Genomic DNA, 23,220 nt, shown 5'->3' with positions numbered 1-23,220 from the left:
TCTACGCAGTAATCACTGATGACCATTAAAGAAAGAAAGATGATGCATCAAAAAAAAATAAAATTTAATTTAAAAAAACTTGGGGCAGGACACACTGTGGCTTATGCCTTGGAAAGTAATCCTTGATGCTTTTGTTGGTTGGCATGGTGACACTGCTGTGTTTCAGCAAGAAGCCAGAGACTAGCAGAGAACACCCAGGACAATGGCCGTGATGCTGCTGACCAAATACAGCACACGAACTGGTAGGGGAGACAAGTCGACAAAGATTTAAAAGAGAACGAGGGGGGAAAACAGTCAAAAGTGGGTGAATGGGGTAGGTATGAGCACACATGGCTGACATGTCATATAGTGGAGACGAAGTATCATTTCCCATTCTTACTATGCTAGATGGGCTGACATTTTGTACATTGAAAGCTTCTGCTCTGTTAGTGTAAGCAATGGGAACTGAATGCATTCCGGCAGTATGGTGGCTCAGTAGGACCCACAGCCACCTGATATACCTAGAGGTGGGGCTTTCAGTCCCGTCTCACACTTTTTGTGTGGAGTTTGCATGCTCTGAGCTAGGATGTGTAGGTTTCCTCTGTCAGTCTAATGACGTAGCTAATTGGCATCTCTAAATTATCCAGCGTGTTCTCGCTGTTCTCACTAGGACGGGCTCTTGGCTTTTCTACCACCTTGATTTACAGACTAATGCAGTTCTTAATGTATCGAGTCTTTGCCACCTAATATACTTGCATAATATAAATGCACCCATCCATCTGTCTGCATGTATATTGGAGGGCACATTCGCACACAGTCATACCCAACGGGAAATTTAGATCAGTGTTTCTCTAACTGGTTCTCTGGGATAGCCAGACTGTTATTCTTTTTTTACCGGGACCTGGGATGATGCTAAAACAAGGACCATCTGGGGGTCCCGAAGGACTGGGTTGAGAAACATTGATTAGGAGGCACCAATAAGCCTAAATACATGTGTACAGACTGCTGAGGAAACCCATCTATCACGGAAGGAACATGAAAACTGTACACACAGAGCAGGAACACGATCAAAAGCAGCCAAAGATTAATGTTGTGCAGTTTACACCAAAATTATAACCATCCACCTATCTACCCATCCATCTCATCTGCTTCTCTTGGTGAAAGCTGTGGTCAAAATGGATGTTCAAAGTATAACCAAGCGGGGACGTAGCCAGACGTTGTACATTGGGGCGGCCAGACCAGACCCTCTGTATATTTTGCCAGTGGCGAGCATTATCCAGTCACACAGCACCACTGCTGGGACGACTGAAATACGAAAGTGAAAGAGCTCTGAACTCCATGGTGTGTGTGTGTTTGTGTGTGTTTGTGTGTGTTTGTGTGTGTTTGGGGGGGGCTATAGTGGAGGGAGTCAGAAGACATAAGCGATGGCACTCAGGAGTGCAGCTAGTAGCTGTAAGAACAACAGACCACACAAGCAACCAATATAGCATTATTTTTAATTACAATGCATGTCATCACAGCATGCAAAAGAGCCGTATAAAGTCTAAAGCATGATCTGCCTCGCATCAGCGCCAACATGAAATAGTTTTATATATAGGATGTTCGTAGCATGTAGCAAAGACTACCAAAGGAAGTAAATGAGAAGGAAATGGAAGAGGTGTGTACGCTTAGAGGAACATGGGCGTGCAGCTGACACCCTCAGTGACCTGAGAAGGCCGATGGAGCTGCTCTGGATGCCTCAGCTACAGTGTCATGTGAAGGTATCAGCGGTAGCACCTTCACAGAGGCAGAGCACCCTGCTGACGACCATTTAAATGTGACATTTGGATACCCCTAAACCTGGCTAATTCACACCACCTTATGCTACAACATGTCTCTTGTGTCTTTTACTTGATGGCGGTAGGTGGGTTTTTTACATTCGTAAATGACAGGGGAAGAGAGAGACAAGATTCTGGCTGTTTCTAGACTAAAGAAACTGAAGGATGTTATTCTTGGTGTCGTTGCTCCATTTTGTGTCCGTGTTTATGTTTTTAAGCAATGATAATCTTATTGTTTTTCTCTCCTGTCAGTCTCTTAATACAAGAATGTCCAAGCAAACCCAGTCGGCTAGAGCGTCCCCCTGTTTCCAGTTAATGTTATCAGCTCATGGCAGGCATCAGGTCACTGCTCACTGTCTGCAGTGCGAAATGATGGACAGTGCAGACAGCCTGACTTCAACCTGTGCAGCCGCTATCCTTGGCAGGGCGTTTCTGGTGCACTGCTCATATCTTCCTGAATTCTCTTAGAGGGACCATGGATTATTCCCAAAAGTGGAATTTACAGGAAATAAAATGAGCAGACGTGCTTGAAGGTGGGATAATGGCTGCTGAACGTAGATGAATTGTATATGTCATCGGTTGTGTGGAGGCGTATTGAGAGGGTGACCTGTAGTTCATCATGAGAACACACCTACGCGCAAATAAAATTTTCTGTTCACTTTATGGTCTTCAGTTCTCCCTGTTTGACAAGGGTACTGGTGTTCTTGACGGTAAGCTTTGTGTCCCCCTGATATTTACAGTATATATTTCATCCTATAAGAGTAAATGGGAAGAGAACGGGAATACCTGAAATAAATGACCTTGCCCACGTGATTAGGTGTGACATTTGACTCAATGTTAGCATGGCTGGGGGGGGGGTTGATTTAGGAAGCCAGTTGCCCTTGGATCCCCAGAGGTTAATTTCTCCCTTTTTTATTGCTCTCCTCTGTTGTCATTTCACTTTCATTCTTTCATTTCTTTGTCTTCCCTTATTTCTGTTTAAATGATGTGGCAGTGTATTACAAAATACCTATGTAAGGTGCCTTGTTGTGAAAGGCGCTATATAAAAATAAATTGAACTGAATTGAATTGACTGTGATGGGCTGGCCCCCCGTCCTGGGTTGTTCCCTGCCTCGTGCCCATAGCTTCTGGGATAGGTTCCAGACTCCCCGTGACCCAGAAGGATAAGCGGTTTGGAAGATGGATGGATGGATGGATGAATTGAATATCATGGCCTGGAAGATGCGATGACATGGAGGACAGTTGGGTCCATGTAGCACATGTGCTCAAGCAGCAGGTGCATTGCAGGGTCAGTGACCTGTCAAATCCCATTTCATGCTTCTCAATCAGAAGACCACACATACTATACAACACACTACAGTACGGGTATCTCATCATATCTGGCATTTCTATATTATTATTATTATTATCATTATTATCATTAGCAATAAGTCATATCAGTTCTGCTCATTGATTTTTTTTTTCTATTAACAACTAATACATTTAAGCATGAGTGTAATACAGGGGGTATGGGGGGTGGGGTTGTTCTGCCCTTGCATGTTAGCTACTGGCCCTAACTCTAACCCAGAATTCAGCCATCTCTAATGCTATGCCCAGCTCCTTAGCTCACAATGAGCAACACCTACATGGAAGCTGAGGGCAGCTGCCACACGCTCCTCCGTTACACATCCCTGTCACCTCTGCTGTGTTTTCACACTATGAATTACACAGCACCATATATAGCAGAGCCATCCCAGCCAATGAAATTACCCGTGCTATAGCAAAGGGTGCAAATTAATTCCTTTCACCACAGCACCGGTTCAAAGCATGGTGAGATGTCACGGCCCAGATTGTACTTAGGAAAGGCACCTTAACTGAAAATTAGGGACAAAAGCCAAGGAATAAGGTCTTCTGAAAATGTTATAGCTAGGGATGATTTGCGGACAGACTTTAGTTATGTGCTGCAGCTAAACTGCAATGCTGATAAATGTGCTTTCCTCACCTCTGTATGGTGGCGGCAGCCAGCGGCATTGGACTCCTAAAGATGTCGAGGGTCCAAAGCTGTCAGGATGCCCAGGTGACCACAGAAAAGGTCACTGTCAGTGTCCACAAAGACCCTGAGCCAGGAAAACCTCCGAAGACCCACAGAGATGAGACAGCAAGGCCAGCAGTGATCAGCAGGGATGGAGAAGAGATGCGCACTTTGTATAGCTTTGAATGGGGAAATGACAGCAACGAGAGAGTCACCGACTGTTCAAAAGATCGATGTTCTAACCCTGCTGAAAAAAGCAACATAGACCATCATAGCTGGCTCCCAGCATGACCAGCACAATGCATGTGATTATACCAGCATATATTGTGTTTTGGTACTGGTGGACTAACATCATTAATGAAATAATGCTGGTCAACCAGCTACCCCAGCACCAAACCAGCACTAACAGCATGGAAATCAATGTGTTCTCTATGTAACCCAATTTGTCTTACTGGTGTTGATGTGAGTGTTTCCCAACCTGGTCCACAGGGACCCGTACACAGTTCACATGGAGCAGGGAGGGACCAAAATCGCAGACCAGCTGGGGGTCCGCGAGGACCGGGCTGGGAAACATTGACATAGACTCATCCCTGTTCCGTTTGGAAAACCACCACCCAACCATACAGGAAGCTGATGGCTTTGGTCATATTATCTTAACTCAAAGAGGACACCCTCTGGAAAGGGGAATGATAGACAATAGCAAGTCAGGAAATTCTGTACTCAAAAACACTGCCATAAAATCAAACCAGCTTTGCTGAAGTGATTTTAAACATTTTTCATGGCCAGAAGCATCTCCGCAACCCTGCATTGGATAAGCGCTATGGAAATGGATGGACATTAATCGTAGATAAATACACTGTATTTATCAAAATGATTCAAGAAGATCATCACATGGTACAATGCATCATCCGTATGTTTATTTGTCAATATATCCTATTGGCCAGGGGTTGATTGCTTTCCCACAAGGTCCAAAATCCAATCAGTTGTACAAAGCCAAGGTCCACTGCTTGAGAAATTCATCGAGTGGGGTGGCGGGGGGGGGAGAGAGAGAGAGTAATCGATCGTACTATCTGGATTATATTGTGTTTCAGTCTGGATGCGGGCCGTGGTCTGCTAAATGACTACCTCTGTTGGTCATTACATCCATCCATCCATTTTCCAAACCACTTATCCTACTGGGTCGCGGGGGGTCCGGAGCCTATCCCAGAAGCAATGAGCATGAGGCAGGGAACTACCCAGGATGGGGGGCCAGCCCATCGCAGGGCACACTCACTCACACACCATTCACTCACACATGCACACCTACGGGCAATTTAGCAACTCCAATTAGCCTCAGCATGTCTTTGGACTGTGGGGGGAAACCGGAGTACCTGGAGGAAAACCCCACGACGACATGGGGAGAACATGCAAACTCCACACACATGTGACCCCGGCGGAGACTCGAACCCAGGGTTGGTCATTACATTTACCTGCCTTTAGTACAGGTCACACATACAGACATCAAAATAAACAGCAGAAGCAGAAAAGGCCAAATTTATTTAACAAAAGCACTCAGTGGCTTATTAAAATCCCTTATGAAACTGAAAATAATCTGGCGAAAAATATTGGCACCCCAACAGTTTGATTTTGACAATGCGCCAATTCTCCAACACAAAAAAATCTTAACTAAATATTTAGTTGTTAAAATATGTATTTTGTTTATTTGGACTGCAGCATTAGAAGACAATAAATGGATAATAAAAACTACTGACCAAAAAAAGACAAATCTAGTTCAACTAACACCTGCTGGTCATTTTCATCAGACTGGGTCTTCAATGATTTGAAATACATTAAGCAACAGAACTGGATGACTCAGATGATCTACTTCTTACCTGTTTGGACATCAATTGAGAAACCAGGTGACATCACAGCCAAGAAACACTGCAACATTTCAGATTTCTCTCTGAATGGAGCGATGACGATGAGTGAGACCTCCTCTCTGATTTGCCATTACATAATGGGCTTCGATAAGAATGGTATTCAATAAATACAAATTCACTTCTGTCAGCATGTTCATCATTAAGCATGCCAGCAAAATAAATGTTGTAGTGTTTTGATTGAAAGAGGATCCCCTCTTAATTGCTATCTCTTCAGCTGTAGACAAAGGATGACTAAGTGTGAAAATGGGGATGGACAGATGAGGATGTGAAACGGGTTTGGTGCCAAATTGGAAACAAGTAAAGCAAAGGTGAAAATCTGCGATAAGATTTAGAAAATAACGAAGCACAACAACTTCATAGTCCTCTTGTCACATGTGCAGTTTTATTACAAATATTAATATTCCTTGCTTAAATGGTTAACGTAATGGGTTACAGTCTCATGTTTTTTGAAACGCTAATACATAAGGCACAAAGTTGTTGCTGGAAGTCTTGGTCTTCAATTATGAGGCACTGGCTGGCATTCTCTCCTCAAAGCAGATTTATAGTTGAGTCGAAGCCGCCACTGTCCTTGGGCTCTCAGCTCCTGCCTACTTCGCTCATTCCTCATCAGCTACCAATATTAATGAAATTACCATCAACCCAAGTCATCTGAATCCATAATCTCATAGGCCGCATAACCAGTGGTGCAATTGCACCCTCTGCTGCTCAGATGAAAATGCAATTTTAATATGCGTATTAAAGTCGACAAAATTTCATTTTAAAGTTATGTGTGATTAAGTTTGCCATGCTATGGGGGGGTTCCCGTTACCTATAATAAGATATTCGGCAAAGTTCGTCACCGTGGGATCGGGATCCATACGACCATACGAAGGGCCCAGAAGCTCGGGGGAAGCGGGTCGGCGAAGCGCAGACATTAATCAGCAAGTCTTGGCAGTACTGAGGAAACCAGTAATACAGCCAAGGTTCCTCATATGTTTCACCTGTCAGCAACCCGGCCATTTGCAAAGTTACATTTGAACATGCGACTCACATCAACGTGTAATAATTCATTCGCGTGTGTCTGATTTCCCCAGCACAGAGAGCTATGTAAAGTCCTCTTGTAATCACATTTAAAAAGCTGATGTGTGGCTGCAATATTGCATTGGTTGATGGAAATTAACTCATGACGGGCATTTTTGAATTGAAAAATTCTACAAAACTAGTAAATAATGGTCATAGAAATTTGCCTTATTAAACGGGAGAGCCCAGGTGAACTCAGTTCATGTCCACCCATTAGATGACATTCAGATCCTCACGCTCACGGAAGAATCTATATTACTCCATCATAGACCTAAAATTAGCTATATCTAAACGTTAGAGTAGTCTGCAAATCCTACAAACTATTTACAAGATAAAAAAAAAGGTAATAAAACTCATACATATATGTAAATGCGTGTTGAAATCTCACGCCAGGCACTGACCAAAGTTCACAACCCTGCATGATGTTGCGCATCCTCGATTTGTGAATGTATATGTTTTATTGTTAATCCTTCTTACGAATACAGTGAAGCACCTGTGACTTGAACCTTGTCTGGTTTCTCATCTTCCTACAATTAAAATTTACTGTTGTTATTAAACATACGAATTTTATTTTATTTCAACTGTAATGAGATTTTTGGGTGCTTAATTAAATTTCTTACATTTGAAATAGATGCGCCACAAACAAATATTTCATTATTTTATAAATCGTATGCTGGATTATCATATCTTGAATTAACTCTTTAATCAAGTGTCATCTATGGTTCTTTGAAATTGGTTAATGTCAGGTGAAGAAATGGTTTTTGTTAGTACAATAACGCGGTGTATTACGGTAGTGCGTCACACCACACCACTTTGCGCAGTCCTGTAAACCTTTTACTTCAATAACTAAAAGAACCTTAATCTTCGGAATAGTCATTTTTTGACATTTAATGAAGGAGACTGATATCCTTTTTTGTTTAGTTTTCCTCTTTACTCATTTTTTCCCATTATTTGCATGCATTTTTTTAAATTTTCCTTCTGTTATCTATCAAGCCCCTCCATGTCTGCAGTAATCGTCATACTACGGTAATGGGACAGTACTAATGAAGATCATAACTGTCCTTTAACTGTATCCATGCTACCGGTTTTATTTTTAAGCTCATGTGACAGATCATATGACCGGTCACATGACACATCACGCCTTGGTAGCCGTGTTGATCTGCAGAGGTCGCATGTACCTTGAATTCGCTCGTAATATTTCTGTCTGTGACGATCGGTGTTCTGAATAACTGCTTCTTACACGAATCGACAGTAAAACAGATCATCGGTTATAATCGTGTGAAAAGCTTTCCATTTTAATTCCTTGGTTTAACTCTTCGAGGTCTGACTGTTCGATATTGTTTTACTACATTGAAAATGTCATCAAAAGACAGGATCGAGGTATTTCCATCTCGAATGTGAGTAAATCTTATTTATTTAATCGGTGGTATTTTGTTTAGTTAGTAGCTGCCATGTGAGCGTTTCCCTTGTGCAGTACATTTTTAAATCTATATTGAATTAACCGACGTGTCATTACATCGGTATTTTCTAGTAGTTTATGAATTACGAAGTTAATATAATTAGGATGACCTTATGTTGGAAATGCATGTCCTAACGAAAGAGGAAGGATTGTGCATAAACCATGTGATCATAAGAAACTATTTCCAGGGAAGACGAATAAAAACTTTGCAATTGCACGAGACAGTTTTCAATATTTAATATTAAAAGAATAAAGTCTAGTTACAAATTTCATTCAATAGAATTGAACGTGAGAAGTTTACTTATGGTTGCGCGGTAGTTAATTACCACCGCTGATTTGCAGCCCTATAGCTTTTACATGTTCTCCTAATGTGGCGCAGGTTTCCTCTTACAGTCCAAAGACAGGATCTTGACCTTTCTCAGTTACCTATAATGTGCGACGTATAGGCGTTCTGTCCAGGCTCTACCTGAACCGTGTGTCTTATGAATTGTGGGATAGACTCCAGGCCCCGATCAAGATACAAGGTTGAAAGATAGATGGATTAATATTTCTTTATTTGCCAGAAGAATTTTTTTCAAAGCAACATACAGGAGGTAGAGGGTACTTAAAAATCTAAAGGTGATCAACCAGATTTAATAAGATATTTCTAAAGTATATTTTATCTTTAAATCTGCAATTTATTGTTCCAGGGCACAAACGATCATGAAGGCCCGTTTGAAAGGTGCACAGACTGGTCGAAACCTGCTGAAGAAGAAAGCAGATGCCTTGTCGATGCGCTTTCGCCAGATACTCCGTAAAATCATTGAGGTGTGCAGGCAGACCCCCAGAACTCCCACCCACATTAATGCACAATGACAAAACACGTCTTGGTACCTGCTATTCCTGTTTCTTTCCAGACCAAAACGTTGATGGGTGAAGTAATGAGGGAGGCAGCCTTCTCTTTGGCCGAAGCGAAGTTTGCTGCTGGTGATTTCAGGTGAAATTCGAAGCGAAGCAGAATTTGAAATCTCTCCACAATGTTGTTATTTGACGAGCGTCATGCGGCTGTTAGGATTTAGTTCCGCTGAATGTGACCAATGATTACACATGGTGGCCCTTTGTTTCAGTGCCACTGTGATCCAGAATGTCAATAAGGCGCAGGTGAAGGTCAGGGCGAAGAAGGACAACGTAGCAGGTGTTGCGCTCACACATTACCCTCATGTTGCATAATCGCTAAGGTTCGTAGCACTTAACTCTTGAGCACTTACCTGCTCTGCTGTTGTGCTCTGACAGGTGTCACCCTGCCGGTGTTTGAGCACTATCAGGAAGGAGGGGACAGTAAGTGCCACAACACAGCACTTTGCTTCCCATCACTTTCACAGCTGTACAGTGTTTAAAAACATCGCAGTATGTCTCGAGATTTTAAATTGCAGTGTTTTGGCTGCAAGCTATTAATAGCCAGGTTGTCCTATGCGATAGAAATGATCTGGCTACATTATTGGCATCTAAGAAAATTATAGGATTAGTATGCAGTTCCATTACTGCAAGAATAACCCTTCATCCTAGGCTACGAACTGACTGGTCTGGCCAGAGGAGGGGAGCAGCTTGCCAGGCTGAAGAGAAACTTCGCCAAGGCTGTAGAGCTGCTGGTAGAGTTGGCCTCACTCCAGGTTAGAAGCCTCAGTTCCGTCCCTCCCTCCTTTCTATCCATCCATCCATCCATCCATCCATGGCAGGATCACCAGAGTTTATTTCATATATATATATACACTGAAATGAAGCATTTTCTGCATGAAAGACTAAAAGATGGATGTTGTCAATTTTAGGCTGTATTTCTGCCATGAATTTGCATATATTTAACATGGATCTCTTAATTATGCAAATACACGAATATATATATATATATATATATATATATATATATATATATATATATAAAAAAAAAGAGAGTTCATCGACTGTTCATATGTCAGTTAAAGTACTTTTATGTGAAGGTGTAGCGGAACACATTCCAGTTTCCTCCATGGGGGATGAATAAAGTGCCTGTTTTATATCTTATTTATCTTCAGACTTCATTTGTCACTTTGGATGAGGCCATTAAGATCACTAACCGTCGTGTGAATGCCATCGAGCACGGTAAGTCTGGTGGGGGACAGGAAGCCCTCACCAGAAATGATGCTATAACAGCAAACATAGCAGAGCAGCAAATGAGATGTTGGGAAGCCATTGGGCAAACAGCAATCTCACATTATTCAACTCAATTCAATACAGAATGCAGTATACTGACATTTATTCATTGTTAGGAGACTGATTTAGCATTTTAATAGCTTGCTTTCCAGCCATGAGCAATTTACCAGCTGAAGTAAACAGACATGAAAAATAACAAGGAATAGGCTAGCTTCATTTGACTCTGCCCTCAGCACTCACCTGCCTGTCTGTTTATAGTAATCATTCCCCGGATTGAGCGTACCCTGGCGTACATCATCTCCGAGCTGGACGAGAGAGAGCGAGAGGAGTTCTACAGGCAAGCCAGCTCTCTTCGTCCCTTCCAGCATTCTTCCCGCTTTCCTGCATCTGCTTCAGATCGTTATTGACATTAAATCTTGTCAACAGGCTGAAGAAGATCCAGGAAAAAAAGAAGCAGGTCAGAGAGCGAGCAGAAAAGGAGATGGCAGCACGTCTGGCCAAACTGGGGCCCATAGCTGAACCTGTAAACCTGTTCAAGGAAGAGGCAGACGAGGACTTGCTGTTTGAATGAACGTCTGCTGGCATGTGTACCCCATGACCTGTGCTCTATTTAATGCCTCTGTACTGGGGAGAAAGTTAATCCTTTTTTGCATCTAGTACCTCATGGTTATTTTGTTGTTATAAAACTCAACTCGGCGCATTCCATGTGTAATGCAAGCTTTGATGTAATTTCTGATTGTGCAGGGAAAACATATTAATATATTGTATTTGTTTTTGGGAAAGAGTGCTACAATGGAACTTTGTACTAAAGGTATGTTTGAGAATACCAAAAATGATTAGTAGAGATTGTAGTATTTATTTGAAAAATGTGCACAGTTGTTACGGGCTGGGTGTTCATTCATAACATGCATGCCTTACAGATCTCGTTTACACAGTTTTGTTGGTGGATATTCGTCTGTGCAGACCTAATGCAGTATCCAAATGCGAGGTTGCAATTTAGGTCCTGTGATTTCGTGCTTGTCGTCTGGTTCCTGAAGTATTCTAAAGACCCAAATCAAAGTGCTGTTTTCACGTGCATTCTTTGAAAATAGGAACTACGAAGTTTTTTGTGAAATCGTTAAAAGTAGTATTTGCAAACCATTACCTTTAACTTTACAACAGCTAGGATCTAAACTGTATTGCATATTTTTAGGGTAAAAAAATAAATCAGACATCTACTGTTAAGCATTAAGTTCTTTAGTGATTTTCTCAGGGTGTTTATGTATAGAATGTAAGACTTTGTATTTGCTATTTAATTACTGGGTTTAGTAACTTCTGAATATTAATCGAGTTAATAGAATTCAAGTTGTTTTTGTTGAAGTGTCTCATCAGTTTGCTGTGCATCACTACTGTCAATCATCATCTCGTTAAAATCCACAGAGTAAGAGATTGCATAGTCACACTAGGTTAACCTACTTCCTATTAGGTTAAAGCAGCAAATGACTGACAAAACACTGGTAGCATCAACTAAGTCTCATTCCTGCCGTGATTTCTGATGTTGATTCTGTCCTCAAATACACACAGCACAAATAAAAGCATGTGCATCTATACTGGTTTGTTATGTCTGAAATATTGATATGGGGGAAATCCTATGTATGCAAACGTATGAAAAAGGTACCTGGACTGCACTGACGTCAACCTTTGCTTTGGCCTTCTCAGTTATTTTCCCACAAGTGCTTATATTATATGGAAGTCTAGGGCCTGTCAATCAAAAGTCACAAAACAGGGGAGAAATCCACCTAAAAAGCATCTTGTTAGATGGTGGGAGGAAAATGGAGGTTGCAGTGTCAAATACAAACAGTAAAAATAGCACAGTTAACTGGCTGTTGGGAATGGGTTCCCCTCAAAGCACTCAGCCACCCAGGAACTGACAGAGAACTTTTCAGACTAAGAAAGGGGGTCAGCGGAGTTTACAGCTTTACTGCTCATTACTCATTACCAACCCCCGTCCAAGCGGAACCCTATATGATGCCAATTTCTATCCAATTAGTAAAATAAGTCTGGCTGGCTGTTAAAGAACACTGACAAACGTCATCTGAAAAGGAACCTTTGGCTTCTGTAAGGTTCTATTATCAGAAAAGCAAACAACACACAGGTCCATATTCATGCTAAAGACTTGAGACGCACGTTGTTGTAAGAACAAGAAAATGCTAAGAAAAATTAATAGTAGTGAAGGACTATCATTCTGGTCTTTAATTTACTTCATACAAAAAAAAGGAGCAGTGATTTAATACAGTTCTTTACATTCATTAGTTCTACTTCCAGTTAAATGGCTCATATCTACATCACATACAGGCAGGGACTGAACGCCTCCCTCCTTCCCTGGGAGGCCAGTGATTCCACCATGGACAGGGAGGAAGATGGGGGTGGGGCAAGAAAAAAAAAAAAAAGACAGCCTAGTGGTGCAATTTGTACAGGAAGATATAAGATTTATACATCAATGCATGTAGGATACCTTCTACACGTGGACTAGCCCAGCCATACTTACATAGAAAACCAGCAAGAGTCCATCAAAACTTCAAGCCAGGAGTGACAAACAACCTAGGGGACCTATGCAGGGTTTCATTTTAACACACATCCCTAACTGTATTAGTGACGTGTTGCTTTTTTTTGCAATTCAAAATTGAAAATGTCAAAACCGTGTAGCTAATGAGGACGTTTCAAACCTGCATAAGTCTAACGCGCCTGATTTACAGTTTACATGGACACACATCAGCATAACAAATGTAATTGATCCAAGTCAGAATTTTACAGAAACAAAACACAGGTGCCTAACAGTACAGAATCAGGCCTGCCTACCACTGGTCTACAGTATCACTCCGCCATAACATAACGTCATGGGTACCACATTCGTACAAATGCGCTGAGAATGACGGAAAGTCCGCCCCAAGCTAAAGTACACCACAGCACCACTGTCCCTCAGCAGCCGGTACTGGTATGTACACAAGCACACATGCACGCAAACACGCACGCGAGAGCTCACCAACGCAATTTTCTCCCCCCCCCCCACATACATTCACAAAACTGCTTGTGTACATATGTACTCTTCAAATCAAAATACACAACTTCCAAATTACGTTTCTCATTTTAAAGTTGTATATCACTCAGCTTGAAAAGGGGAAGTAACTGAAATCTGGATAAGTGACTTTAAAAACATCCTAATAGACTCCTAATATCATTTGATGCACTCTAAAGGCTAACGCATTGCTAGGGGAAACATCACCAATAGACTGATTAACTCTCATTTCACCGATTAACTCTGATGTCATCTGGAAATAGATTTCTACAATACTGCTTATTATACTTCTGCCAGGTCCAAGAAGCACTCAAATACTAATACAGAAACACAGAATTATTGCTTCTTCAGTTTCACACTCCAGCTGTAACTGTATTCATTCGCTGCTTTTTCTGTTCTCTTTTCGAAAATTGACGGAATATTAAGAGCTGCCCGATGTTACAGCCAAAGTGGAAAGGAGGGTACGAGCAGACACTAATGAACACAGGCGGAACCATCACTGAGACGGGCTCTTCAGTAATCAAGCTTGTCTCAAGCATTTTTAAAGACATGAATCCCTTTCAGCACTCGGACAGTGAATGAGTCTCACCCAAGCCCCCCAGCTAGACGGCATCCTTCAAACATGCAAGTGAAAAATATTAAACAAAAAACACCTGACAGACATCCATCGCTTCAAGGTAATAATTGCTTTTGATCTCGACTGAAGACACATGGCTCTGTGTGTAGTGTGATTCCCTAAACATACACTCTCTATTACTGCTTACTCAAACTTCATAAAAATATATATTTACAATTATAAATATTTCAGGATAGCAGTACACGACAGCAGCAGATACATCTGTCACCAAGTGCTAAATATTTGGAATGTTGATAGTTAAATTAAGGGGAAAATAAAAGCATAAAACAGAAGGGGGGGAACATCTGATTAGAATACAAAATAGTCTAAAATGTGCAAGGGAAGGACAGTTGTGTCAGGTGTAAACTAAATACATTATTCCAAAATTATCCAGAAGGTGGAGCTATTGAAAGAGATCCAGACAGGTTCAGCAGTTAAATTCCCCAAATGGGGGCACAGGGGTGCAGGTACTTGGCTCTACAGCAGGGTTTTCCGGAGTGGGAGGGGTCTCAGCGCAGCCACGAGGAGGGTACCCACTGCGGCTCTGTGTCCAGCTTGTTGATGAGGCGTAGGAGCTCTTGGTAGGCTTTGTCCTGGTCAGCATTCACGATGGCGGCATCAAACAGGTGCCCAAAGTTCTGCTCCATTTCCCGGGCCTTCTCAATGATGTCCCTTAGCTCCTCTGGCTGGGGCGGAAGCGGTAAGTTAGGACGGAAATGCGTCACAAGCTCTTCATGGCATATGGGGTCCAAATAGGCTAACATGTTATAGAAGATTTCGAATGTTATGAAAGTGAATAAATGTTAATGACGACACACCACAGCAGAACAAAGAAATGTGTCCTCTGCATCCAAGGCATGTGTGACATTGAGACTTGGCAGGGGGCAGCAAATTCAGCGCCCAGGGGCAGTGAGAGGGGCCAGTACCTTGCTCAAGGTACCTCAGTGGTACCTTGTTAGCAACCTTTCAAACACAAATGCGCTTCCTTAACCATTAGGCCACCACCACCACTACCACAGAAAATAAAGGTAACCCCACCCTTTGGAATCCATGACAAAACATTGCTATGCGGTATGGTTATTGAAAAGGTAATACGTTATTGGTGAATGTTTACTAAAAGTACTTGGTTGCCTTCGTGGTGTGTACTACACTCGAGTATGGATTCCTGATAGTCCTTACACGTTCTTGTCTAAAAGAAAGCCCCCTTTTAAGGGGGGGGGGGTGGGTACCTTAGGGTTTTTGTTGTCCTTGGCCAAGAGGGCCCGCAGTCGCTCCTGAGAAGGCGGGGCGATGAAGATGATGTAGGGCTTGAGGTCGGAGCTACGCAACACCTTCAAGGACTTGATTATATAATAATCGAGAAACACAGATTAAAAGGCTGGGTCAAATATTTTAAGAAGAACCAAAAAGGCAGGCAAATGTCATTTCTCTATACTTCTTGGATGGCCCACCTGTGTGTGTACACACAGCACGCAGATCTTGCCGGTGTTGATCAGCTGCCGGACAGAGTCGATGCTGGTGCCATAGAGGTTTTTCTCGAACTCGCCAGATTCAATGAACTTGCCGGCGGCCACATCCGCCTCGAAGGCCTGTCGCGACACGAAGTGATAGTCCCTGCCGTTGAACTCCACGTCTCTCCTATTCCGAGTCGTGTCTGCGAAAAGCAATAGATGGATGGAAAGTAGCACTTACATTTTTCAGTTCATCTGTCCAACTGTCTGTCTTCCACAACTTTCTATATAGTACAGGGTCGCAGCGAGCACGGTCCGGGAAACACGGGGCACGAGACGCCCTGCATGGGATTCCCAACTGCAGATGCGCTTTGATGCACAGACCTACCCGGATTGAAGCCCAGAGGTCCTTCGCTACTAAGGGGCCTCAACTAACCTTGTTTAATCAAACAGGAACAGAGCGAAATTAGGTGGAGAAGCTTGCCTAGGGAGCTACATGGGCTTCCACAGTCACTGGTTCTACTTCCTTCGCTACACCATCACAAAAACAAATAAAGGAGCCTCTAAAAATAAACAGCCTGAGGGCTTCTTGCCATGTTACTGTGCCTCTGACACTCGCTGCGAGTCAGAATTTAACCTGACTGTATATTTCTGGACTGAAGGAGAAAGAGCTGCCTTTAACCCTGCTTAGTCAAAGAGCCCCCCACTCTTCCCCCACCCCGATCTGCATTTCTTACGGGGAACGGCGTTGCCGAATCTTTCAGGCTCACTGGACAGTAGTCGCTGTCGCATTTCGTTCTGTCCGCAGTTGGGAGGGCCGATGAGGGCAATGGGCCGCTTGCGATTGGCCGGCTGGTGATACAACGCCATCTCCTCATAGGTGAGGATCTCCTCATTGTCATAGTCTGCCAAAAGACATCAGGAAGCAGCTTTGGGCTGAGTGACTTCAGAAGAGACACCCTGCAGTACATCCATGTGACAGTGCATGTAGAAGCTCACCATCATTTTTGTGGGCATTGAACAAGATTTTCTTCCTTTTCTTCTTATTCTTTTTAGCACACCAGAGCTTCCCTGCAAGAGTGAAGTCAACAGCAAGGTTAGCATGCGCTGGCACGTCTATTAAAATCACACATTACCTTGCAAACGATGAAGTTCATACCAGACTTCTCTGGCTCCTTATCTTCCTCTATCGTCAGCTTCATGGCTTCCCTCTGTTGCTGGAAGCTCTTACCTGAAGTAAGAAAGAAAGAGCAAAGAAAGTGAAAGATATGGATGTGAATCACATCATAATGTGAGCCATTTGGACATCACTGCTGCAGGTGGATCAGAGATTCACAGGTAACTATGAGACCCCTGCGGTGAAATCATGTACTTGGGCGTAGGAAGACATTTCGGCCACATCCTTATAATGACATGCAGGCTCTGTCCAGCACAACAAGTCTCTGCCACCAATCAAGACACACCACTATGAAAAAGCCTTAGGATCTCATTGCACTTATATGTTCATATGTTTACACTCTCAGATACAGTCACAATCTCACTCTGACACACATGCCCATATATGTAGTAGAGCTGCACGATATACTGTTTCAGCATTGTCATCCAGATGTGAGCCTGTAAAATACTCACATCGCATTTGTCGTCTCTGCTTTGTGTCTGTTGAAAACTCACAGCAACACCACCTAACACTACACTACTTATTTGATAGAACCTTTATACCAAGAGAGTGTATTTGGTTATAGTTTGATTCGGGTAATTTCATATCCTTTTTTGTTTTATAAATATCACCTGTGGAAATTTCACATATAGCAATGTGACATTGTGTAGCCCTAATGTTTACATTGCACTGCATTTACTAAAATTGTACCCGTATTTATAGTCTAACTGTAAGCACCTTAATGTGCGTTTTGTCCTTTTGTTTACTTTGCGTTTGCCAGGGACCAGAAGGACATGCAGAGCAGGATTTTCATTGCACAGTGTGACTGACCATTTACTGCACATATGAAGTTATTTTGAATCTCGAAGAAAATTACGTTTGAAGCCATTTATCTGGGCAGCAAGTGTCTATTTGCTCAGAAAAAATATTTATGCACAGTACTGGGGTGACCCCTTGCTGACACAGCCTGCCGCCTCGTACCTGGAACCAGCCCGGCGAGCGGCTGATTGTCCTCATCACCGTCCCGATAAGCCTGCCACCAGTTAGGGTCGTCCTGGCTGATAATGTGCAGAATGTCCCCTTTCTGGAAGCAGAGCCCCAGCTCCCGGCACGGCACGTAGGGGTCATCCGAGGGGTCATAGTCGAAGTGGGCCTTGACGTGAACCTGGAGAGGGCAGGTTGGGGATAATGCCTGCTCAACTGGAATCAGGAAGAAGTCGAAAGAGATTGATAACGAGAAGCGCAAACGGACAGAGGCGCTACACGTCACGCGAGACATCGCACGTCGGCCCCGTCGTCAAAGGGTGCGGCGGGGGGGCCTTACCACCGTCTCCTTGTGGGGTGGGGGCTTCGTCTGCAGACTGGGAATGAGGACAAAGGTCAACATGCCGTGCATTTCTGCCTGAAGGGAGAAAAAATAAAGAACTGCATCAGCAACTGTGCGAGTCGCCTTGTCTCTGCTGTGTTGAGTGGCATGTGGCTCAGGTTCGTAAGGCCATGGTCAGTGTCCTCATCCCTCATCCCTATCGATGGCAGGGAGTTGAAAATTTAAGTTTAATACTTGGGTACAAAATCTATTCTGAAATTAGAAATGGATCATTTTTGACATTGAAAACATTACAGGGCCCGAAAGAAGGAGCTTTTTCTAAAATCACCAAAACAAACTTGATTCCCATCTTTCATTTTTAAGGTAATGTAGCTGGCAGAACAGAACAATACCAAAGATAAAGACGACTACGCAATTTGAAATTCAGCTAAAATTCATCATATTCACATGAGTGTGGACTGCGGCCAGCGATAAGCGCCTGACGTTATCCTGACCGTGAGGAGAACACGTTAACCTGGGACTAGGGGCTCTCCACAAGAAGCCTTTCGGTCCATACAGCTAGAGAAGGTAGTCTCCCCTCTAATTTTGAGATTAAATTAAGAAACAATTCATATGGATTGCTTAGATAGATTAAGTACAAATTGTACAGCACATTTTTTATGCCTTACACAATAAATCAGTCACCGTGTCCAATCGAGCCCGTCCTTACTAGAATGTCGAAGACCTCGTTCACATCTTTCCCGCGGATCTCGATGCCGTTGATCTCCAGGATCTCGTCTCCTTCGTGGAGCAGGCCACTGCGCTCTGCTGCCCCGCCTTTCACAATACGGCTGATGATCACGCTGTCCATGTCGTTGCGTACAGTGGCGCCCTGGAAGCACAGTGGGCGTCCATGGCTACGGTTAGCACCATTTACATTTACAGGATTTGGCAGACGCCCTTAGCCAGAGCGACTTACATAAGTGCTTTGAGACTCTGCAATGAATTTCCAATGCTAGCTCAATAAGGACCCAAGCTATGAATACTATCTCTGAGAACTCCATTGAGTAGTGTAGATTTCTTTTTTTTTTTTTTTTAAACACACACCAGAATAAGAGTCGAGAAAGAATATAGAAGTTCTACGTCAGGTATTTCTGAAAAAGAAAAGTTTTGAGTCGTCGCTTGAAGACAGTCAAGGATTCTGCTGTTCGGACATCTAGGGGGAGTTCATTCCACCAACTAGGTGCCAGGACAGAGAAGAGCCGAGATGCGTGTCTTCCTTGTGCCTTGAGGGGAGGAGGGACCAGTCGAGCAGTGCTGGAGGATCGGAGAGATCGTGGTGCAGAGCGGGGTGTGATGAGGTCCTTTAGGTAGGATGGTGCCAGAGAATTTTTGGCTTTGTATGCGAGCATCAGTGTTTTGAATCTGATGCGTGCAGCTACAGGAAGCCAGTGGAGGGAGCGCAGCAAAGGAGTGGTGTGGGAGAACTTGGGAAGGTTGAAAACAAGACGAGCAGCTGCATTCTGAATCAGTTGGAGGGGACGGATGGCGCTCAGTGGTAAACCCGCTAGAAGCGAGTTACAGTAGTCAAGGCGTGAGATGACGAGGGACTGGACGAGTATCTGGGTAGCCTGAGTGGAAAGAAATGGACGTATCCTCCTGATGTTAAAGAGGAGAAACCGACAAGAGCGAGAAAGACTGGCGATATGTGAGGAAAATGACAACCGATCATCTATGGTAACTCCAAGGTTTCTAGCAGAAACCGAAGGACGGATTAGGGAGTTGTCGAAAGAGATCGCAAGGTCCTGGAGGGGGGATGAGTCAGCCGGGATGTAAAGCAGCTCAGTTTTACTAGTGTTGAGTTTTAGCTGGTGAGTGGTCATCCAAGATGAGATGTCTGCCAAGCATGTAGAGATCTTAGTGGAGACATGAGTGTCTGAGGGAGGGAAGGAGAGGATGAGTTGAGTGTCATCGGCATAGCAGTGGTAGGAGAAGCCATGTGAGGATATAACTTCGCCAAGAGATTTAGTGTAGAGGGAGAATAGAAGAGGACCAAGAACCGAGCCCTGAGGGACACCGGTGGAAAGACAACGTGGAGTAGATGTGGATCCATTCCATGTCACTTGGTATGTTCGGCCTTCTAGGTAGGAAGCCAGCCAGCGCCAGGCCAGGCCACCAATGCCAAGACTCCTAAGGATGGATAGGAGAGTTTTGTGGTTGACCGTGTCAAATGCTGCTGATAGGTCAAGAAGGATGAGGACAGATGACAGTTTGGCCGATCTGGCAGCATGTAGCTTCTCAGTGACTGCTAAGAGGGCAGTCTCTGTAGAGTGAGCTGCTTTAAAGCCAGACTGATTAGGATCCTGGAGGTTGTTCTGAGAGAGATAGAGAGAAAGCTGGTTGTAGACTGTACGTTCGAGGATTTTTGAAAGGAAGGAAAGAAGCGATACTGGTCGGTAGCTGCAAGTGTCTGAGGGATTTAGAGTGGGTTTTTTTAGGATGGGAATGACCCTGGCTATTTTGAATGCTGTTGGTACATGACCGGAGGTTATGGAGCCATTAATGATAGTCGTGATGAAGGGAAGAAGGTCTAGACAGATTGTCTGAAACAATGCAGAAGGGATTGGATCAAGTGGACAGGTGGTAAGGTTGGAAGATGAGATGACTTTCATGATCTCATCTGCCGTAAGACCGGAAAACTGGGCCAGTGAGGGGGGAGGGAAATCCTTAGTGTGTAGTGTAGTGGATGAGGGAGAGAATGTCTGACAGATTCTGTCAATCTTCTCGGCAAAGAAGTTGGCAAAATCTTCAGCAGTCAGGAAGGAAGGAGCAGGAGGAGGGGGAGGGTTGAGAAGAGATGAAAAGATGTTATGGAGTTTGCGAGGATCTCGTGAGGATAATTCAAGTTTGTCTTTGTAAAAGGCAGTTTTTGCTGCAGTCACGTCCATAGAGAATTTGGATAACAGAGTACGGTAGGAAGACAGATCTGCATCAAGCTTAGATTTCTTCCACGTCCTCTCTGCTACCCGCAATTCTCTTCGGTTAGTACGTAATGCAGCTGAAAGCCAAGGAGTAGGCCGAGTTTTCCTTGGTTTGGAAGACAGCGGGCAGAGGTTGTCCAAGGATGTGTGAAGTGAGGAGATGAGAGTATCAGTTGCAGACTCCAGTGCCAAGGAGGAAAAGGAGTCAGGGTCAGGAAGGTAAGACAGGGTGCAGGAAGCAACAGAAGAAGCGGAGACAGAGTGGAGGTTTGGTCGAGTGGGGAGGAAACGTTGAAAACTGGGATTGGCCAAGACGGGTAGGGCAATGGTAAAGGATACAAAGTGGTGATCAGAAATGTGTAGAGGAGTAGAAGAGATGTCAGTAGCCGGAGAGGGGCGGCTGAAAACCAGGTCGAGGACGTTACCTCCTTTGTGTGTCGGAGAGGAGCTGTTGGATGTTAGAGAGAAGGAATCGAGAAAAGGGAGGAGACCAGAAGAAGGGAGCTTGTCATGGGGGAGGTTGAAGTCACCAAGGAGAATGAGAGAGGAGCTGTCAGTGGGGAAGAGACTGAGGAGAGTATCAAGCTCCTCTAGAAAGCAGCCTAGGGGGCCAGGAGGGCGGTAGACAACAATGATCCGAATATCGAGTGGAGAGGTAACAGCAATTCCATGGAATTCAAAGGATGAAATGTTGAGATGGGGCAGAGAGAGGGGCGTGTAGCACCAGTTCCGAGTTACCAATAGACCTGTGCCACCGCCCCTGCCAGTCTGGCGAGGAGAGTGAGAGAAAGCATAAGCAGAGGAGAGAGCTGCCGGGGTAGCCGAGTTCTCAGGCGATATCCAGGTCTCCGTCAGAGCCAGAAAGTCAAGAGAGTGGTGTGAAGCAAGGGCGGAAATGAAATCAGCCTTCTTTACAGCAGACTGGCAATTCCAGAGGCCACCCAGCACGCTTCGCTGGGACTGGGGTGTTATGGGAGGGTAGACAAGATTACTGAGAGTGCGGCACCTGGATGTTGGATGAGATATTCTAGGTCTCAAAGATAAGTGTACTGGTATACGTCTAAGGCACATGTCTTACTAGCAGAGAAGTAATCCACAAACAGAGCTTGAAGCACACTAAAGCACCAGAGTCACGCGATCATAGAGACGGTGACCAAACATTACAGGGCCTCTGATCTTCTCACCAGGGGGATGTCCCTGGCCTTCTCCAGGTGCACGATCTTCACCGTCTCGCCCCCGTACTGCGTGAGGATCTCCGCGTGCTTCTCGGTGGGACTGCTGGGCTCCAGCGTCATCTCTTGCTCCGCCACGCCGTCGTGAGCCAGCATCAAAGCCTGAAGCAGAAGCATGGGAATCCAACCCGGCACCATTTACATCAGACGTTCTCAAAGTCGGTCCTCGGGCCCCACTGCCCTGCTTGTTTTTCTGCTATCCCAGCCCCACACACAAGTCCCAGCTGTCTTTCAGCTTCTGATTGACTGAACACTCCTGATCCAGGTAATCAGAAGTGTGTGGGGCAGGGATAGCTGGAAAACAAGCAGGGCAGTGGGTTCCGAGGACTGCATTTGAGAACCACTGATTTACATCAAGGCCAGGCCTCACCATTCTCACCAATACAGTGCCACTGGGTACTTGAAAACCACAGTGCAACTTGGGCTTGGAACAGGAGCCCTACATGGTCATTGTACTTCCAGAGCAGATGCTCCCAAGTAGGGAAACGCAGAAGGGTAACAGGACAAATATGTAACGTTACTTTTGGAAGGGCTTTTGTTATAGATTTAAATATAGTCTGTATGCTTCAACACAAAAATAGCTTTCAACCACAGCTTTATACATACATATCCGATTTCAGATACAGGTTCACTGGGAAAGGGTATACCCAAGCCTTACATTTCCCATTAAGTGAACATATCAATCCTTTTTGACCAGATTAAAATACTGCTAATTCATCAACATTTTTGTGAATTGCATCTTGAAATGAACAGACAAGCACTAGCTCACCCCTAGCAGGTGTCTCGCTTCACCTGTCAGACCCCGAGACTTTCAGATGCGAGCATCCTTCAGTCTCGTCAGTATGAGAAACATCCCCAGGGCTTAACTCACCAACACAGAGCAAAGCTACACTCGCAACTGAGGTTTTACCTAATAAAAGTGGCAGTGGAGGGGGGTCTCCACAGACCGGCCATTAGAATTTAGAAATCAGTGCTCATTGTTGACACACCACAGCACACAACAATGAAATGTG

At 44.1% G+C, this 23,220-nt stretch overlaps 2 protein-coding genes across 2 annotated transcripts in view; one reads left to right on the top strand and one right to left on the bottom strand.

Annotated features, from left to right (window-relative positions):
- The first annotated feature begins 7,878 nt into the window (after positions 1–7,878).
- LOC125707288 (V-type proton ATPase subunit D-like) lies at positions 7,879–11,999 on the top strand. Its single transcript, XM_048974324.1, has 9 exons — positions 7,879–8,182; positions 8,934–9,051; positions 9,141–9,220; positions 9,351–9,418; positions 9,517–9,561; positions 9,790–9,893; positions 10,293–10,359; positions 10,669–10,747; positions 10,837–11,999. The coding sequence occupies exons 1-9, from the start codon at positions 8,142–8,144 to the stop codon at positions 10,979–10,981; spliced, it is 747 nt and encodes a 248-aa protein (XP_048830281.1). The 5' UTR covers positions 7,879–8,141; the 3' UTR covers positions 10,982–11,999.
- Positions 12,000–12,619: 620 nt separating this feature from the next.
- pals1a (protein associated with LIN7 1, MAGUK p55 family member a) overlaps positions 12,620–23,220 on the bottom strand; it is a 32,737-nt gene continuing 22,136 nt past the window's right edge. The window contains exons 5-14 of the mRNA XM_048974316.1: positions 22,160–22,309; positions 18,725–18,886; positions 18,013–18,090; positions 17,670–17,853; positions 16,692–16,763; positions 16,532–16,603; positions 16,270–16,437; positions 15,533–15,735; positions 15,311–15,421; positions 12,620–14,767 (exon numbers count right to left, since the gene is read on the bottom strand). Coding sequence (XP_048830273.1) covers positions 14,591–14,767; positions 15,311–15,421; positions 15,533–15,735; positions 16,270–16,437; positions 16,532–16,603; positions 16,692–16,763; positions 17,670–17,853; positions 18,013–18,090; positions 18,725–18,886; positions 22,160–22,309 — 1,377 coding nt within the window. The 3' untranslated portion in view covers positions 12,620–14,590. The remainder of the gene's footprint in view (positions 14,768–15,310; positions 15,422–15,532; positions 15,736–16,269; positions 16,438–16,531; positions 16,604–16,691; positions 16,764–17,669; positions 17,854–18,012; positions 18,091–18,724; positions 18,887–22,159; positions 22,310–23,220) is intronic.

The sequence above is a fragment of the Brienomyrus brachyistius genome, chromosome 14 (assembly GCF_023856365.1).
Source record: "Brienomyrus brachyistius isolate T26 chromosome 14, BBRACH_0.4, whole genome shotgun sequence".
In the NCBI taxonomy this organism is placed as follows: domain Eukaryota; kingdom Metazoa; phylum Chordata; class Actinopteri; order Osteoglossiformes; family Mormyridae; genus Brienomyrus; species Brienomyrus brachyistius.
The sequence above is the reverse complement of the archived record's forward strand: the minus strand, read 5'-3'. Positions and strand labels throughout refer to the sequence as shown.

Excerpts from the sequence above, each read along its gene's own strand:
- LOC125707288 (XM_048974324.1), top strand. The coding sequence starts at position 8,142 with ATGTCATCAAAAGACAGGATCGAGGTATTTCCATCTCGAAT. Across the intron at positions 8,183-8,933 it reads GAGGTATTTCCATCTCGAAT|GGCACAAACGATCATGAAGG; the intron begins GTGAGTAAATCT and ends TTATTGTTCCAG. Across the intron at positions 9,419-9,516 it reads GAAGAAGGACAACGTAGCAG|GTGTCACCCTGCCGGTGTTT; the intron begins GTGTTGCGCTCA and ends GTGCTCTGACAG.